This window comes from Convolutriloba macropyga, chromosome 2, assembly GCF_964194025.1.
Source record: "Convolutriloba macropyga chromosome 2, txConMacr16.3, whole genome shotgun sequence".
Lineage (NCBI taxonomy): Eukaryota > Metazoa > Xenacoelomorpha > Acoela > Convolutidae > Convolutriloba > Convolutriloba macropyga.
In genome coordinates this window covers 7,525,600-7,545,375 of record NC_134469.1, presented here as the reverse complement: position 1 = coordinate 7,545,375, position 19,776 = coordinate 7,525,600, and the positions used below count along the sequence as shown (strand labels likewise).

Below are 19,776 nucleotides of genomic sequence, written 5' to 3'. Positions count from 1 at the left end.
TAGTCTTATGACATAATCTGCTAACTGATAGGTCTGAATTGATTCACCAAGAAAAATAAATTAACAGGAACAGGTTCCAATTGCTTCTCAATTATATATCAACAGTTGTGAATGAATCTTTTCAAAGATTTCCGTTGGTACCTAATGCTTATAATCAATTAGATAATGGTTTTCAAAAATTGAAAACTTATTTTTGAATTGTGTTTTTTCTGCTGCTTTTTTCGAGATATTACAGAGTCTCACCATGGACAGGTCTCATCTTTTCTGAAGTAATGTACATGTTAATTTGTTTAGCTTAGATGTTATTGGTTGATATTTCATTTTCTTTTGTGTTTTCTTTCTCATATGTACATCAAGTTTCGAGCGTAAATAATGCTTGTCTTTACTTGACTTATACGCTTGTCGTCTCGTAGTCTGGCAGATTTTATCCTCCCTCTATTGTGGCATTTTTTTTATTTATATAAAGGGTTGTTGAAAATTGTGAAATTTGAATGTTTTCTGTCCTATCAGCGTTTGGTAGACAAATAAATCAAAAATGCGGTTGAGCGGGGGTGGGAAACATTTTTGCAAAGGAGCCTTCCTGTTCATATCTGAAATTAGGACGTTGTTTTCGCGGGTTGCTTCCGAAACGCTGTAGAAGGCAAATATATTCTATGGATATTCTGGAGCATCAGGTGTTCGGGATTTGGTAATGAGATCTCCAGAGCTCTGCCAGTGTAAAGTCATTCTGAGGACGTTATTAAAAAGTTACTATCCTGAAGTAATTAAAAAGTAGTATCATAAACCAAAAACTTCCACCAGCACTGCCTCTTATTAGACTCTATTTAGCTAATTGAAGAAAAACTTAGCTTAAAACGAGTTGGCATTTTATGTAGCTTTTCAAGCTGAAGAAGTCAACATGATAACACTGACCGAACCAGGGAGAAAATTGAAGTCTTCCATTTGTACTTATCGCAAGATGACTTATCGGGTACAATTCTTCAAAAGAATGAGAACCTTTCTATCTGAGACACAGCCCATTTTTCATCAAAGTCAAAATGCGATACTGAGTGAAGGTTCTTTCGTATCTTCAAAAATAGAATAATTAAAATCTAGCATTTTTATTCAGCCTTAAACATTGGGAAAAAACAAAATCTGAGACCGAAATCGATTAACTGCCTAACTCAATATGCACTATTTAAATCAAAAATGTTTCAAAAAGGCCGTTTTTGAAATGACAAATTAAATGCTTTGGAAATTTGAAAGGCGCACGCTGTACGTCTGCATATTTTTGGTGTGCAATTCCGGTAGGGAAAGCGTAATTTTGGTAGGCAACCAGCATAAGAAGGGAGTAAATTTTTCAAAGAATGTCCCTATTTGATCTCTTAAATCTGATTTTAGATCTTGACTATTTAAGTCAACTCTTCGATTATCTTTCAAAATTTTGCTTAAGATACGGTCTGTTACATAAAAAGCACGAAATTTAAAGCCTGTCAAATAGAGCAATTTATTAAATTTATTGCCTTGAGCAAAATGATAAAAAGTGTAAACATACCAGCTAAAAAGCTAATTCTCAGGTAAAAAAAAATCACGAGTTCTCAACGAAAATCAAGAAAATTTGTACCTTTCTTTCGGGAAAAAATTGAATCAATAATATCCGCTATAACTTTGATGGAAGCTAAACAGCAAGATACACTGGCTCAATCTGTTTGAGTTGCGAAACAGAATTTTAAAATTTGTTTTTTTTGTACATATGCAAATACATCTCACTTGGCGATTACGCACATACGCCCTAACTTATAAGCATAAGCAAGTATCTTTAAATTACAAATTAATACTGCCATTTCGATACTTTTTTACTGATGTCTTCAACGTTAATGACACCCCGTTCGTCGCTTGTGCCTTACTGTCCGAATTCACAGTCCTGTTTTAATTGAAACTCCTTAAAACGCTCAACTTTCGAATCGAAAACAGCGATATGATATGAACTTTTTTATTAACTGTAATAAAAAATTTGAAATAGTAATTTTGAGCATTAAACAAGCAAAAGAAAAGTACAAAACAAAAAGTTGATCACAAAATAAGGACGGAATTGGCAATCACATTTCCAATCTTTCCCAATTTGGGTAGGTCCATTTGAATGGCTACAACAGAGATGCATCAAGTGGGCAATTCTGTCTAGGGCGGGGTGATAAAACGAGGTGACTGCATTTTGGCGGGAAAGAATAATTAGGAGTTGGCAACCAAGGTGTCCAAAACTGCTTTGAGGTTATCATTTCTGTCTAAGAATGTCTGAAAAGACAGAAACCATCAAAAATTGACCAACATAGAGTGAACAAATTGTTCTTCAATAACAGCCGAATTTTGCTGATTATAACATGCTCATAGAAGCCAAAGAAGGGTCTAATAATTTACTTACTCTCATGCTTTCAATGAGGCATGTCCTACTTCGAAATATCTGAGACCTTTTTGCCGCTCGATGCGCGAACAAACAAGGAGGCTCGGTAATGTGCGTACGCACATAAGGTTCCGACCCCGCTCATCCACATTTCTGAGTTAATTGGCTACCAAATGATGAAGAGTTAGAAAACCTTCAACAACATACAAATCGTTCAATAAACAACGAATGGAATACAATCGTGTACCGCTTTTTCACCCCTATTCATCTAACCCCCGATCATTTAACCCCGATTTATTCACCCCTGTATCATTTAACCCCTCTATGTTTTAAACCCTCTATCATGTCACCACGATTTCAATCTTTCTATAAAATAATGATTATTAAATTAGCAATATAATCATTTGGCCATGCCTCGCGGGCCATGGCCATGCCTCAGCGGCCCGTGGTATTTGATATGAAACTATCAGAACCGAACGTGGGATTAGTTTATCCACTTAATTATGTCAAAGCATGCTTTAATGTCGACTGCTAATTGACGGGATGAAATGATAGAGGGGTTAAATGATAGAGGGGTGAATAAATCGGGGTTAAAGATAGGGGCTGAAATGAATAGGGGTGAAAAAAAGTAGAACCGAATACAATAATGCCACCCTAGAGGGCCGATGAACGTCCTTGAAAATAGGACTACTAGAAAGGACAACAATAAATAGCAAACAACGAACACTAATTAGGACCAAACTCGCTGGCTACAATAAAATCACAAAATCAAACTCGCATCAGATAAAAACTAAACAAAACAATTTAACCTATACATCATTAAAAAAAAATATGAGACCTGTCCTCACTGCGACTGTGAGAACAGGTCTCATATTAATACGTCGACAAAAAAGAGCAAAGAGGTGCGAAATTCAAAAATACATTTCCCTTTTTGAAAACAATTAATTTTACCGTTATTAATGTCATCAGATATTAACTGAAATCCCTTAAATGTACATTTATATCTCAAAAGGAAGCAGCTGAGAAATGTCATCATTCAAAGTTCAATTGCGCAAAATTTCAAAGCCAATGGAACCTACGATCATTGTTATAAATTAAAAAGAAAACAAAAACCCTATAAAATGTACAAATATAAATCCCAATTATTTTGTTAAATCTCGTATTAACAGTATAAACAAACCCGAGAAACAAATGTTTGAAGCTAAAATTGTTATAGAGATCAAATTTTAGCCCACTGGAAACGGGTTGTGACCCGTGTTTACAGAGGTTGATCTACAAATTGACCGAAAAACTATTTTAAAAAAATGAAGCTCAAAAACCGAAATATATTTTTTTGAAAACAAATATTTTCAAAAGTCATAGCAGACCTAAATTTCAGCAAACAGCAATTGATTGAGTTGCAATACCTCAGGAAGCAAATTGGGCCTGTTAATAATGAGACTAAGTCACGACCCCACAAAATAACAACAAATAAATAAAGAAGCCAAAACTTAAAAAGATTTTACGAGAGCACACTATTCAAGGCACTATAATTAAAAAATGACGCCTGTAAGAACTGTAAATTGTCAGTTTTTCTTCATTTTAACATCAGCGAGCCTTAATTAAAAAAGGACGACTACGAGATAACAAAAAGAGAAACCCAAAAATTTAACATTGTAGAAACCTCGGAAAATTTTGTGATAATGGTCGAAGCAATAGATCACGACGTATAACCAAGCGCAAAAAAGCATGAATCAACAAAAGTATTTGAGACTTCTAATTATTGAGATCGAGGTACATGGTTACGTGAATGAAAGCAAAGGGATACTTTTAAAAAAAATTTATTTCAATTTTAAAGTCATTAAAACAAACAGCTATAAACTGAAATCTTTAACTAGTTGTGTTATATGCCGGTGGTAGCAATTGAGACCTACTCTTATCAGTTTATATGGCGTAAAACAACAAAAAAATGACAAAAAGGCAAAAACAAAAAAAAAACCATTTAAATTTTGCGAGACAACTGTGTCTCAGCCCAAAAAGAATTAACTATATAACTAAAACAGTTAACATATCCAGATACGCTTTTTTCCAACGCCATGCATTTTCTTTACTATGCTTTCCTTCAATTGGTCTGGTCAGTAATATAACAAATTGACAAGAAAACAAAATGAACTCATAAAATATACAATTATGCTCAAAAAGAAAAAAAAAAGAAAACGCGTAGTATAAAGAGAGAGACCATTAGTTGAATATAGTACTATTACAAACATTAACTTATAACCCACAGGAAATCGGTTTCCGCTTGTTTTTACAGAGACTGCGCGCTAACTTGAGAGAAATAAGATAAAAATAATGGCAAAGTTCAAAAATTAACCGATATTTTCTTAAAACAATTATACTCAAAGTCAAAACGGACATTAGGTAACAACTAAAAGAATTTTCCAGATTGATTTATACCACCTGAGAAATGATTGCATCTTTGACTGGGGACAATAAATCATTTAACTGCAAAAAGATAACAAATGAAAGTAAAATTCAAGAATTATATAAAAAAATTTTTACGAAAACAGTTAGTCAGAGCCACAGAAACCATGACCTTATTCTGAAACCGTGTTATAATCTCTTTGGCCCTCGTTTTTGTGAACGGTCTGTCAATCATCGAGCCCTGATTTGAATTTCTTGTAAGTAAAAGAAGTTTACATAAAAACTTTTACATAGCCGAAATATTTTGAAAAAAAGTCGCGCCTCATTAAAATCTAAAAAATTTATTCTCGTGAGCATCCATGTCGAGATCAAGATAATCGCAGATGTTACTACGCGTCGAACAAAATACTCATGTTTTCAAATGGTTTGCGAAATAGATCAATTTTTGAACAAAATTTTTCAGTTTGTCAAAAATAAAAACGCATTTTTTTGTTATCGAGTTTTAATTTGCAAAAAAACTGGCGAAATATTAATTCCAGAAGACTCTCAAAGCCAGCGGGTGTCGAAGTAGCTTGTTTGTCAGCTTAAAAAGAATATTGCCGCTGTATCAAGCCATCTACTTCCAGCAAATTTGAAATAAGTAGGCTAAAAAAGCAAATTTGGTTCCAAAAAAAATCGAACTTTGAAAAATTTTTTGAAAATTCTAGCGAAAAAAATCAAATCAAAGAATTCAGCAAACCTCCTCTATCTTTAGAGATAAAATCAATAACACTACAGTAAAACAAATTATACAAAATTTAGCAAAATTGACGAAAATTAGGTCAAAATTACCGAAAATGTGAATAAAAACAGCTGAATTAGGTCACATATTCACAAAACTTTAAGCCTCGATAACTCCCTATAAAAAGAGAAAATTGAAAAAATCTTTTTAATTCCATTTTCTACACTGGACGAACTTTTTAATGATACCACTCACAACTCTCTACGATGATTATATCGATCGGCCAAAATTGACTGAAGAAAAAAAACCCATTTGAGTATATAGTTCCTCCCCCCACTAAAGTGGGTCGGAACAAAAAAGCCGCCAATAATGATTCTAAAAACCGGTCAAAAATCATTTTCGAATGGAAATAAACAGCGGTAAATTTTGTTAGCATATGCGCTAAAAATTTATTTCCCCTTAATTTTACAAAAAATGTTTGCATTCACAGTGTTCCCAACATTTTCAGTGGCAACAACTAACTCGATCGATGTTAATCAGGACTTCAACTGTTTGAGAGCATTGGAAAAGCGTTCATACTGAATTTTAACGAAGCAATAAAATCATTAGCAAAAATAGTCACATAATTTTTGTTCATATGTATTGCTTACCTGTATTTTGTGAACTAATTCTTTCCGTTTGGTTTTTGGTTCATTGGATCCACTTGGAAGGTCCTGAAAATACCAATTTGATAAACAGCTGAAACAATCAGGCTAAACCAGCTTCTTTAATCTACATCAGGAACATCGACATATCTACAAACAGCTCAACTATTGTTGTCGTTTATTGCTTACAATTACTTCAATAGCTCCGTGGCAAATATCCAAATTGTAAATCATTTAAGACTCAAAATGTTTTTTCCACTATGATTTCAGAACTAAACCAGTATACTCACTAGGGCGTCCATTGATTCTAATAATCGCATGTAGGAGTCTGCGTTACCCAGAAGCAATCGTTTTATTGTCTCTGGGTTCTCCGACACAAGTCCCTGAAACAAAACAACAGGATAAAATGTCGAAACTTTAGCAACCTTCGTAATAGCTGCGCATAGTCGTAAAAGCAACGCACTGAAGGTTAAAACAACCCGATTTCTGCTTTAAAAATATTCATCCGATTCCATATATTTTAAGCCTGAAATGAAACTTGGGCACCTGTTGAACATTGCGTATTTTCTGTTCAATGTTGTCGAGATCTTCAGCTAGGGCCTCACTCTTCACGTGCACTGTGCGCAGACTATCCATCGCCCCACTTTCGGCCGTCGATTTAGAGGGCTAAAAACACATTTCCATCTACCACAAATTCAAAAAGTGATGAAAACACCAACAGACAATTGCAAGCGTGCTAATTCCGATGCGAGCAACATATACTTCACAACCCCAAAAAAGGCCTCTTAACATGTTTTTATCTCTGTATTTGAGGTCATGAGAGAGTTTTGGTTTTCAACATCTCTGAAAAGTTGACGGGATCAACAATCTACGGGATCACTTGAGCACTTTAAAAATACAAAAGAGGAACAAACAGTACTTTGACAAATAGCTTCAAAATAGCAAAAAAACGGACCTAAAATCTAAGAGAAAAAAACTTCAGTTCTTTTCTTAATTCGTGTGATGTCGTTACTTTTACAATGATTTTTAATATAGTCGTTTTTAAAAGTTGCCCTAAAAACCTTCAATTAGATTGGTATATTCTCCTCCAAAAAACTAATTACAATCATAGCAGAAGAAGTAATTTGAAACAAACTTCATTTCGGAAAGAGCAATTAAAATCACTCAAAATGACGAAGTGAAGCTTGAAAAAGTAAAGTCCTTAGAGAGTCAAAGAATGTTCTAGAACAAAAGCGCAAATATGGTCCAGCAACATTTTTGCATGAAAAAAGAACAAGACGTTAACAATAATTGCCTGAAACATCATTCGAGAGCAGTTGAAAAAACTTCAAAAATTGAACAAAAATACATTTTTCGAAAAGTTTTGCTATCATTCTCATTAAGAAACTTTACCCCAACAAAACTGTTGTCAATAGGCAGCTAAAAATTTCTACGAAGAAGCAGTCGCGTATTAAACAATCAAACAAAACGAAACAATGAGATACAGATCCCTAAAATAGCTTAAATATAACACTGATAGGGATAACAGCCAGTTTCATCTGTAATTTCAAATAAGTTGCAAATTCTATACAACAGAGTAAAAATGGCTAGAAGACTGCCGTTTGACTCCTTAAGCAAAACCAACTCATTGCACAAAAACCGGCCAGGAGTTAAATTTGTCTTTAAATCAGCCACCTACTCAGCAACCAGAATTTCCACAATTGAATGCACCACTTAAATTCGAAGAAAGTAAAATTTTTTGCTTGAAAAAAGAGCAAAAACGAAAAAGTCTGCTATTAACGTCTTTATAAACGTCCCGAATCTTTACAACAAAATCAAATTAAAATGTGATAAATTACCTCGTCTGCTCCAGAGGGACTAATTGTTCCGAAAAAAAACAACTACTTTAAATGAAACAACTAAGTTTAACGAGACACAGAACTAAAAATTTAAAAATATATCGCTTTATTTTATTTTCTTGAAGGCAAAAAAATGTTAAAGCATGCTCCATATTTAAGACCCGCCAAGAGACACCCATCAAATACAAAAAATCATTATGCCGAAATCTAATAATACGCTCTCGAAAAAAAGCAGGAAATGCAAACAACACCAAACGTTAACAAAGTAGCTCCAAACAAGTTTCCATAAGTGCGTCAAAATCAGGATCAAGTTCAGTCACTTCTGTTTCTAACACAATACCAAGCAAGAAGGCCAAAGAACCGGAGCAAAACAATGGCTCCACTTTCAGTTCACAAAGAAAAACAGAAAAAAGAGTGACAACTTTCTGCAAAAAATTCACTTTGTAAAAGTTTTTATACGTTTTTTGTTCGGAAAAGTTGACAATCACTTTTTGAACAGTGAACAGCACATCAAAACTCACACTTAAAAAGACAGGACTTGAAAACAACTGATCGTTCTATCAAATGTCTGATTTGCATTTAAACAAATTATCACTGACCCATATTGGAAAATGATAATAATTCGAGAATTTTATAGTGTTAATAGTTCAGAATTGCTTTGGCAGGCTGTGATAGATTTGAGCACAGAATTCATTTAAAAATTTAGGAATAAATTGACTTCTAGTAAAAGAAATTTTATTTTGGTTAGATCTACAATACCATTAAGGTGACCCCAATTTTTTTCTATGAAAATATTTTCTAAATACTTTTAATGAGGAAACAACTTGGTCCCTATTAAGAAAATTAGATTTCAAGCAATTTGGAGAACAATGACCTATTGACGATTTCAAGGGATATTGCTAAAAGCCAGGGAAATTTTGCTAGCCTTTACTTACTATTGGTATATTGTTTCCTTTTCCCTAACCATTTGATTTTTTGTTAGAGTCGAGACAAACATTTTCAAAGTTTGCAGAAAAAAGCAACAAGATATTTTCAACTTTTACGGCACCGATTAATTCAAATTAATTGCTAATGTGCTCAGCTGGCGCCTCCTTTAAAAAAGGGGTCTCAATATTCCATGGGGCGAATCTTGCAACTGTGGTCATTTTTCTGTTTTTCTTATAGACAATAAGAACGGCGATATTCAATTTTTCTATCCGCCGATATTCATTTTTTTATTTTCAAAAAATATTTTTATTTAAAAAAAACTGGTCTGATGATAGTTGGGTTTTGAGATGTTTGGAAAAATCTACCTGTAAGTATTTTGACTGGTGGCACTGGGGGCTGATGGGGGCAACACTGGGTTGGGGGGGGGGGGAGGGCAACAGCGCGGTGGGGATGGGGGTCAACGGGAAGGGGGGGTTCTCAACCTCTCAGAACCGCCCTTCACACCATAAGTATAAGTATAAGTCTCCAAAACAGTTTGAGCTGAAACAGAGCTGAAAGGCTCTAAGAGCACTTAATGCCCGCTGGGCGCTACCTGTTTATCCCGTTTTTGAGGACGAAAAGTCAAAAGCGTCAGACGAAAAATCGGTCAAGCGAAAAATCGCATAAAAAAAGACCAACAGGACTAATATAATTGCTACAAACTTCGTCTGAGAGCAATTAAAAACTTCGTTCAAGAGCAAAAATAAGCAATTTTTTTTAAAAAAATTGATTTTTCGATTCAATTATTCGAATTGTTTTTGATATAGCAAAGAAGTCCCGAAATATATATAGTCATAAAATTTGAAAATAGCCGACTGTATAAAGTACCTTGTTGCCCATGATCACCATCACTTTGGAATTGTTCCTTATTCCATAACTGAACAGGGTCGCATCCAAGTCCAGCAGGGATTTGCCTTAACAAATATACAAATTAAGGAAGCTGATTATCAAACGTTTAACTGTAGCAAAAGATGAGCACATCAAATAACCGTTTCAGAGTTTAGCGATTCTGAATTTTATGGTTCTGAAGATTATGATAGACATTTAGTGAGGACCAACTTATGATTGCACAAAAGCTTATTCTCTTGTTAGATATCATTTGAGTCTACAATTATAGAACACAGTTAAATTCTTCTCGTTAAGTCAAAACACTGTCAGTGTTCACGCGCAATCAAACTAAAAAGGAGCTTAACTTTTAATCTGATTTGATTTGAGGTAACCGTGCAGGAGTGTGAGCATGAAAGCACCGATCTACCATAAAGCGCCAAATTTGATCTAACATACTCACCAGATTGCCGGAAAATAGCCGTCATTGTTTCCCATAACCCCGAGTGAGATTGAACGAACAGAAAATGGAAAAAAAACTGATTGATGTAACACTTTTTTTAAGTTCGAACTACTTTGATTTCATTTTGTTCTTAGACATACTCGCATACTCGTGTTATTTAATGAGCGGATACAGGGGCTAGTATCAATACCAATATTTATTAGAGAGGGTAACTAAGACTTATAAAAACGAGTTCCAAGTAGCGGGCATCTAAAATTGGGCTAAGGGTTTACTCTGTTTGTTTTGAATTCCATGTTTTCATACTGATTCTGTTCAATTCAGATTGCCATGCTGAGCAACTGGTGTTTAAAAGCACTTTCAGCACAACGAGCGAACGATGATACTAGCCCAGAGAAGTCAAAAACATTTCATGCAAAATGTCGAAAAATCGGCTACGAGGTAAAGCAAAACAAATTTTAATTCGACAAAGTATTAAACATAGCCGAAGAATACCAAAAACGACTCAGAGTAGAAAACTGACTATCCTCACTGACCTGATGCACCATCTCCTTGATTGCATAAAACAGTTTGAAACAATAACAGGAAAATTTCCATGATAACACAAAAAGACGAAGACAAAAAGCATCTGATAAAATTTACTTCAAGTTGCGACTTCAAAAATACAGGTAAGACCTGGTGACACAGAAATACAGGTGGTTGAAAACAATATAATATAAATTGACAGACAAGGTAAAAAGTTGATAGCTAAAAAAATGGAAAAAATTGTTCAGTCATCCAACCAATACATTGCAGAGAAACATTTAAAAAAAGTTAAAAAACATAGATAACCTGAAAAAAATTTGAATTTTGTATAATTTAATTTTGTGAAAAGTGCCCTGTCAAGCTTCCGAAAGTCTCTTCATTGTAACAATTTTTATAAAATTTCTCTTAGTTGGGAAGTGATAAAATGAGGACAGCGAGAACCATAAAATTGGAATAAATGGGCAAAAAATTTTAAAAAGAACAGACAAAAAAGGGCAAAAATTTGGGCAAATTAACTCAATTTTCTTCAACAAAACAACTCAAAATCAATACTAGTCAAATTGAGAGACAATCAAAAAGCAGTTGAAAAACTGATTTTAACCACAAAACTCCCCAAACGCTATCAAAAATTGAATATGAAAATTGCTGGAAATGCTTAAAACAAAGCAAAATAGCTAAAATGACACCAAGGGCAAAAATATTGCTTGGGATGATTTAAAAAAAGCTTTCGAACCCACTATTAGCAGTTTATACAATTGAGCAAAACATTTGACTAATAGTTAGAGTTACAGCTGAGAAAAACTTCAAAAAGCCGCACGTGATCAAAAACTTCCTCACGCTCATTGACATTTTTTACACCACGTTTTTCTCGCTCTCTCTCTCTCTCTCTCTCAACCAAGCAACACTAACACAAAACACTTTCTTCCCAGAGTTCTTCAGCAATTTGACTTGACAATTTTTTTCAAGCACTTCACTTCCCCTTTCAAATACACTCCAACAAAATTACCGAGTCGAAAAATAGGATCGCACTAATAGATAATAGACTGCTGAGAAGATGAAGGCGGCCATTAATAAATGGCTAAATCTTCTTATTATACTATTTACATAATAGCGTTCAAATTTATCCATACTAAAGTTTACAGGGAAAAAATAAGTATTGAATAGATCTGATCGTCTTATAAGACTTGTTCTTTTTACCTGCCAATCAAAATAAAGATACAAAAAAAACTAATTTGAATGTTCGCGTCGCCGTATAAATTTGATATATTTTGAACTTGACCAATAGCAGAAAAAAAAAACGCTGAGTTAATGAATCAAAATGTTCTCCAACTGTCTAGCGTGGTACAAATGCATTTGCTTCTTGAATTATATTGCTCCCCGAAAACTCTATAAATTCACAGTATCGTGTTTTCAGCCTTAAAAAAATTGTGGCTGCCTGCACCAATTACGGATTAAGATGACAAAAAATGGTCCAGCTATAACTAACCTTTGAATATGATTCTCTGTGAGTCTACTGGAATGCGACACACTTTCTCAATCAGGAATGCAAGATCCCGCACCAAGTGAGGTTGAAAGGGATCCGGGTTCTGGGGCAGACTGACACGGTGCTCCTCCGGGCCTACAACACCAACAGCACCCTGTCACTCTCAGCCTATTACTACTAGCAACAATACAGCTGCTCTCATTAGGAGTCTGAAAAGAGCATAGGAAAGAACAAAAGGACAGAAAAAGAGTAAGGATAGAAGGTAATAATGATAGTCAAAACAGATGAGTTAATGATAGACAAACAGATTTTAAGCCCTAAGCCAAGAAAGTACAATTAAAGGATACAACTACCCAAGTCGAGAAAAAGGTTATCTTACAAGACGATACCTTTTTTCTTCCTAATATGCAAGTTAGTGAATAGAATTGAACGCGATGAGCATACGATGTCTATAGTGGGTTGCAATAAATTATTGAATGAAAAAAAATATCTTTGGCTGAAAACTGGACACCGACATAACACTACGTAATAAACCAAAAATTCTCAAAGTAAACCAGAGTCTAATCCAAATTCTATAATTTCGGTCAAGCAGAAACGATTTTAAAAATTCTAAGGTTACGTTCTTTTTGTTCCTTTTTCTCCAATTTACTACCCCCCTTGTACAAGATTTTTCACTAGAAGCAATCTTTGTAATTTGTTTCAATTGTAAGAAGTGTTTTCAAGTGCCCTTCAATTTGAGCCACTCTCTCCTGAAAGGTCTCTGATGGCATAAATGCTAAAACTGAACTAGCCAAGACAGCTCAACCTGAACAATCTTTCGAGAACATCGCAGGATAAACTTCTCTCTTGCTAGATAACTTGATATCTGGCACAATCTTGTGTTCTTACAAGATTAACTTTTGTCTTGCAAGATCTTAAAGATAGCTTTCTGGTCTTGACTAGGGTAAACACGGCTCATCGAAAAGAAAAGGTTTCCAGAATATTCTATGCGACTTGAAGCAGCTCAATAAACTAAATCAGATCCATGTCATATGAAATTAATGACAAGCAATTTTCTAGAATTGAATGAACAATACACTAGTCAATACGTCATTTCTACGCAATTATAGCCATTGTATGTACCATTGCACATAATATGATTGTTACGCACACAACGATGTTCAATAAATGTTCAATACCAATTTCTAACAGAGAAACTAATATTCGCAAATATTGCAAATGACTGAACTTTACACAAACTAATTTTAAATAGAAGGACAATTCCTGAGTTCCCACTCGAAGAATTTTTGTTGTCAAAAAAACGCAAAAACTAGACCTTGATAAAACGTTGAAAAGCTCTGTGACAATCCGCACCAAAATTAAAAGCTTAGCCTTACAACTCCGAAACTTTAAGGCACATAAAAAAATCGTTAAAAAATTATTTGCTTTTTAGAGAACTAATGACACAAAACTAATCTAATATCTTCGTGTTTAATGACCGTTCACACTATGCGTCTTTGGAAAACTCATCAACTATGAAACAAATCGGGGTCAAAGGAACGAAAAAAACAACAAAAAAACTGAAACAAGTTCCACGTGTTTTTGAAAAAAAACTAATCTCGAGACAAATACAACGAGTAACTGCGTAATTATTCTTTAAGCGCATCAAATTATTCAGCCTTAACAGGCACATAACACTACTACTAATCAAAATTACCCCTTAGGGACTATCGAAAAGAACAAAAAAGCTCGCAACTTTCAAAAATTGTCATATTTCAGAGAAATACAAAATAAAGGTCTCCGAAAACAAGTTCGAAAAAATAATAAAAACACTAACCAACTTCCTGACTATGCCTTAAAGACATATAAGCAACTAGTTAAACTACTCTTATCTTGAAATCTACACGCATCATAAAAAAAGACGGCTGTCCAATTCAATTCAAAATTGTTTATATGTAAAAACAACCGACTAACGTCGGGCAAATTGTTCTCAAACAAGCGAGAGGTTTGTCTTTGATAGTAGCCAGCTGGGGCTTAGGGATTCTGGTATAAAAATGGGGGTCAAGCGTGATCCCTTCCAATCAAAAGCATCGAAAAGAACAAAAGAGCTGCCAAATTTTAAAAAATTGTCATTTTTCAGAGAAAGAAAAAGTGCTGAAGCCTGTAAATCATAAAACACATCAAAAAAATTATAAGAAACTCAAACTTGACACAATTCGAAATTAAGTACCAGCAACTGCCGATCAAAAGAAATAACACAATACAAGAAAATCTGTCCAAGTTATCGAATTATTTGTCCACAGATAAAACGTTTCAGCAGAACAAAACGCAAATAATTATGTACAATAAAAAATCTTGGTACCATAAAAACACGAATGTCAAATTCGCGACAAATACGTTATCGAAATAACTCTTGGAAACAGTAAATTAATGCAAACATTCTCAAACTCAGCTCCAAAAGCACTTGGCACTCTTCCAGCGCCGAATAACTGCCCACTAAATCATCTAAATTTTGCGTGATGGCAATCATCACTATAAATTTCATGCCAAAACATACCCGGAGGAATGCCGGAAAACAGCCGCCATTGATACAATATCACCGATTGGGATGAAAGGGACCGGAAACAAAATTCACCCTTGCGAAAAAAATAAGTGCAAACTATTCCCATTGGAGTTCGTAGTCAGACATATTAATGTTTCTTAATGAGAGAATACAAGGGCGAGTACCAACACCAATAAGCATTAGAGAAGGTACTTAAGACTTAAAAAATTAGTTTCAAATAGCGGGCACCTAAAATTGGGCTTTATCTATTTTTGATTGCGTGTTTTGATACTGGATCTGTATATCTTGATACTGGTTCTGTTCATTTTAGATTGACTTGCTGAGCAACAGCTGTTTAAAAGTTTTTTAAGCAGAATGAGCAAACAATAAAACTAGCCAGGAGAACTCTAAGATTTCAAGCAAAATCGAAAAAGTGGCTAAGTGAGGTAAAGCGAAAATGGTTTTTCAACGAAGTAGAAAATTAAAAAAAAAAACAGGAGCGTTACAGTATCAAGCTGAGGAGTTGAGCGCGACTATTAACAAGGAAACAAACCTAGAACGTAGTGGGAAAAGTTTTATAAAACCTAATTTTTGTGAATCCTCAAAATTCTTTCTGCAAATACAAAACAAAGGTCGCCGAAAACCAACCAACTTCCTGACTATGCATTAAAGACATATAAGCAACTAGTTAAACTACTCTTATCTTGAAATCTACACGCATCATAAAACAAGACAGCTGCCCAATTCAACTCAAAATTGTTTATATGTAAAAACAACCGACTAACCTCGGGCCAATTGTTCTCAGACAAGCGAGAGTTTTGTCTTTGGTAGTAGCCAGCTGGGGCTTAGGGATTCTGGTATAAGAATGGGGGTCAAGCGTGATCCCTTACAAGCAAAAGCATCGAAAAGAACAAAAGAGCTGGCAAATTTAAAAAATCGTCACTTTTCAGAGAAGAAATAGTGTTTAAGTCATTAAATCATAAAACACTTCTGCAAAATTATAAGAAACTTAAGCTTTACATCAATCAAGATCATAAGGTCAAAGTCCTCCACAACATTAAATTACCTTCTCAGCAGCATTATTTCAATTGCGAACTTGGAGACTAGTTAGGTGTTAGGCTAAAAGAGCTGCTCAGCTACTTAATGCCCTCCGGGCTTTACCTGTTTATCCCGTTTTTGAGAACGAGAATTTAAAAGGGTCAGACAACAAAAACTGGTCAAGAGAAAAATTCCATTGAAAAAAACTACACGACTATCGCTTCAGAGCAATTATTACACCTAGAAAGACAATTCCGGAGACGAATTTACAGGAAGCAAACTTTAAACTCACGAAATTAATTACCATAACAACGGTAAGAGTAATTAAGCTTGTATCAAAGAATACGTCTAACACTTTATGATTAGCGATATGATTAGCAATACAAAAACGGAAAAAAGTGCAAAGTTCAATATAAAATTTCATATGTGAAAAGTTTTCGAAAACCGTTCTTTGAACAAACAGCAATTTTAAAAACAAAAAACTCTTAAGGCTCATAAAAGTAATTAGGACAATATTACGAAAACCGCATAAGCTGTGTTGTAAATAATAGATTTAACTTCTTAATTATACAGCCACATAAAAACATAGTTGGTAGATTGCCAAACAATTGCCGCCATAGCTTCGTAGATCAGCAGTCTCAAAGAGTAAAAGAAACAGACCAAGAAAAAACCTTTTAAAAAATGTTCAGATGTTATATTTTGATTACGAATCTGTTTATTTCATTGCTGCTTCTATTAGTTGCTCTCAAATACCCTTCTATTAGATTGACACGCACTCATTTGACCTTATCTGATTGAATATAAGTAAAGAAAACTCAATTTAAGAGAGATTTAAGTCACGTGTGACCAAAATGTAATCACGGGAATGAACAAAAAACTCTCTCCACTAAGACTGAAAAAAGACGTCACGCCCGCAATTCAACCCAGTTGAAATTGATTGAACGAATGAACAAAAAGCACATTTAAAGTGTCATATGGTCGTAACAAAAATTTTAACGACGAAATAAAAAACAGCCCGGTGTGCAAATCCTTTTTGGTGTGCAAATTCTGCATAATTCGGTTAGGTTCTAACAATTAGCTATTCTAAATATAATTCAGCCGCTAAACTGACACCAATTAAGCATAATACAAATGTAAACTGGCAATCGCTTTAATGAACTTTGATAACCTAATGCACTGACTTTATGACCGGGCTTTATATGTTTATCCCGTTTCTTTTGATTTTGCTCTTTTGACTTTGTCCATGTTCACATTGCGTAAATCAATGCGTGAAAGAATTTAAAATCCATTCAATTAAAATCCATTCAATCCATTCAAGTGAGTTTGGTAAGTCAGAACGTAATTCAAACGTCAAAATCTAACCTAATGTAAAACGAAATAGGTCATCAAAAGGTAAAGCGAATTAAAAAAAAGGAGAGCGTTTAAATAATAGCCATTGAGAGGCTGACGGCGGCTATATAAAACCAAGAAGGCCAATAATAGCCTCAGCTATCGCTTTGCGGCTATTGGACAGCAGAAGTAATGTCTTCATCGGAGCTAGAAATTACAGCCAAATGATAGAAATGGCGAACTAAATAGTTGTCATCGATTGCTCAAGATTTTCAAGACTAAGAACTGCCCCCCCCCCTCATAGCTGAAATTGTCTTCTCAAAAGTTTCGTTGAATCGCATACTTAGCGACTAGTAAGTCGTAAGATTTTAAGAGAGCTGCTCGGCTACTTAATGCTCTCCGAGCTCTACCTGTTTATCTCGTTTATGAGGACAAAAAGTCAAATGGGTCAGACGAAAAATCGGTCAAGCGAAAAATTGCTTGACCACAGGATTAAAATAATTGCTACAAACTTCGTTTGGAGAGCAATAAATCGGAGGCCAATATCTGAAGTCAATTGTGGTCGCTTCTTCCCCCATTAAACACACTTCCAAAGCTTAGTGGGAGTATAAGATTTGCAGCCACTAACCACCTACGATATCATCATAATTAGTTCAGATGGCATTAATGGGATACATTCAATTTTTTAAACTAAATTCAATAATGATCATTTTCCGCAAACGACAACAAATTCAAGCACGTGAAAATGATCCAACTACGGGTGAGCAGCTTTTACATCGCCACAGAAGCTTTGACATGACTTGGAAGCAAAGGGATGATTCCTATTAGCATGTAAAGTACCGTATTTGATAATGATATTCTTGTGTTCCCCACCACCAGTCATTTCCTCACTTCCCTGCATTTTGATAGGTTAAAAGACGAATGACAATTTTCAGTAGATGTTGGGGAAAAAATATATACAGCATAAGTTGCAGATGCGTCGCGTGAGAGCTCAAAACTCGACCGACAATCTTTTCATGAGTTTTATCGATGTAGCCATATTTATCTAAAAAACCATTACTCAATGATTCACATTTTCAGCTAAACAACGTCACCAAACTTTGATTTCATTAGCCAGAGCATCCAGCGACTGCGCTTTTCTTTAAAATTGTTTCAATAGCAGTAACAAGGCATTTCAGTCATAGTGATCTACAACAAAGTTGCAAACAATAGCTGTAAAGATACTGGGGGAGGCAGTTCCATACTAATGTCAATTTGGTATTCAAAAAAGGATGCTAATAACCAAATATGACGGAAGGGCAGATTGACAAAGAAGACGAGACAGACTTGGTGAAGACCAAACAACAGACATATTGCAAGAAAATAGGTGAGATAGCTTTTAGACCAGTAGTCTCAAAAAGCCAATGAAACAAATAAGACCTGAAACAAAATGTGAAGTCTCAAATTAATTTAGACTTTGGCACGATATGCCTCTGCTAACCTTTGTCCACTGTTGTTCCTCGGCAACAGTTCAGAACGTTTGTGAGATTTACATTTAAATCTTCTTTTGCTACCGCGAAAAAGAAAACCAATTCCAAAACTCCATTTGTGCATAGAAATCAAGATTAAGAGTTAGTTTGGTCGAAGCCGTCATTTCTCTTTCTTGCATGTGCTTCTGCCGGCACACCATCATTGACCAAAACAAAACCTAAAAATGACTATGAATTAAGTTTTAAAAACATAGCCGGCACATTGCTGGAAAATAGTCTCAATACACGCTTGTGGCCTTCCATGAATTGAAACAACCAAAGAAATAAGATAGACAGATCGACCACCAGTCCTTTAATAGAACAGACTTTTTGGGATAGATTTGGACTGCCAATTTTATGACACATACGGTCTATAAGCAAACATTCCGAATATAGCTTTTTCAAAATTAATTTTCGAAATAAAAAACTCAAGAATAATACTCAAGAACTAGGGCATACAAGTTTGCCACTACTTAGATGCAAAATATTTATCTTTAACTAGAAAATTGTCATAAAATTTTAAGTTCATTACGTGAGTTCAGAAGTCATTTTTGTGAGTGATGTAAGTCACGCAATTGACCTAACAGCAGAAATGACGTTACGCACACAAATTTTAACTGCAAAGCAGTAGAAGTCATTGAAAAAGTCAATTACAAGGAATCAGGTCGAAACAACCATCGATGGAGACGACGAATTAAAAAACATAGGACAAGTCCTGACGTACAATTCAAAGAATTTTCATTGACTAACCAGAAAACTAGACATAGAACGGACTATGAATGGATTGGGAAAACCATTTAGAAAAAAATCCGATCCAAAAAATCGAAAAAATAGTAAAAATCAAAGTGAAATTGCCGCATGTGAACAAACCACTAGCGAGAAAGCGAATTTTTGTTCAAACACTGTTTTCTCACTCTACTTTAAAATTAGAGCGCAAAAATTTCACGCCGCAAAACCACTCGCTTTTTCGCTCTACTTCCAGTTTCGGCGTGACCAAAATCACTTCACCAATTTGACTTCAAAAATCATGAAAATGTGTGATCAGATCTTGAAAGACAGCGCCCCAATACAATTCAAATTCTTTGAATTGTAAAAAACACGATGCCCCGAATAATAGCCGCTATCGCTTCGCGCTATT

At 34.7% G+C, this 19,776-nt stretch overlaps 1 protein-coding gene across 1 annotated transcript; it reads right to left on the bottom strand.

The window, feature by feature from the left end:
- Positions 1-1,956: 1,956 nt before the first annotated feature.
- Positions 1,957-18,195, bottom strand: LOC142356118 (BAG family molecular chaperone regulator 1-like). The gene is made up of 7 exons (XM_075408089.1): positions 17,971-18,195; positions 12,246-12,377; positions 9,778-9,863; positions 6,692-6,811; positions 6,436-6,528; positions 6,152-6,214; positions 1,957-2,271 (listed from the first exon to the last, which is right to left on the bottom strand). The coding sequence occupies exons 1-7, from the start codon at positions 18,029-18,031 to the stop codon at positions 2,209-2,211; spliced, it is 618 nt and encodes a 205-aa protein (XP_075264204.1). The 5' UTR covers positions 18,032-18,195; the 3' UTR covers positions 1,957-2,208.
- Positions 18,196-19,776: the final 1,581 nt, after the last annotated feature.

Coding starts and splice junctions, on each gene's coding strand:
- LOC142356118 (XM_075408089.1), bottom strand. CDS start 18,031: ATGCAGGGAAGTGAGGAAATGACTGGTGGTGGGGAACACAAGAATATC. Junction 6,529..6,691: donor AAATACGCAATGTTCAACAG/GTGCCCAAGTTT, acceptor GTTTTGTTTCAG/GGACTTGTGTCGGAGAACCC. Junction 6,215..6,435: donor TAGAATCAATGGACGCCCTA/GTGAGTATACTG, acceptor TGGTATTTTCAG/GACCTTCCAAGTGGATCCAA.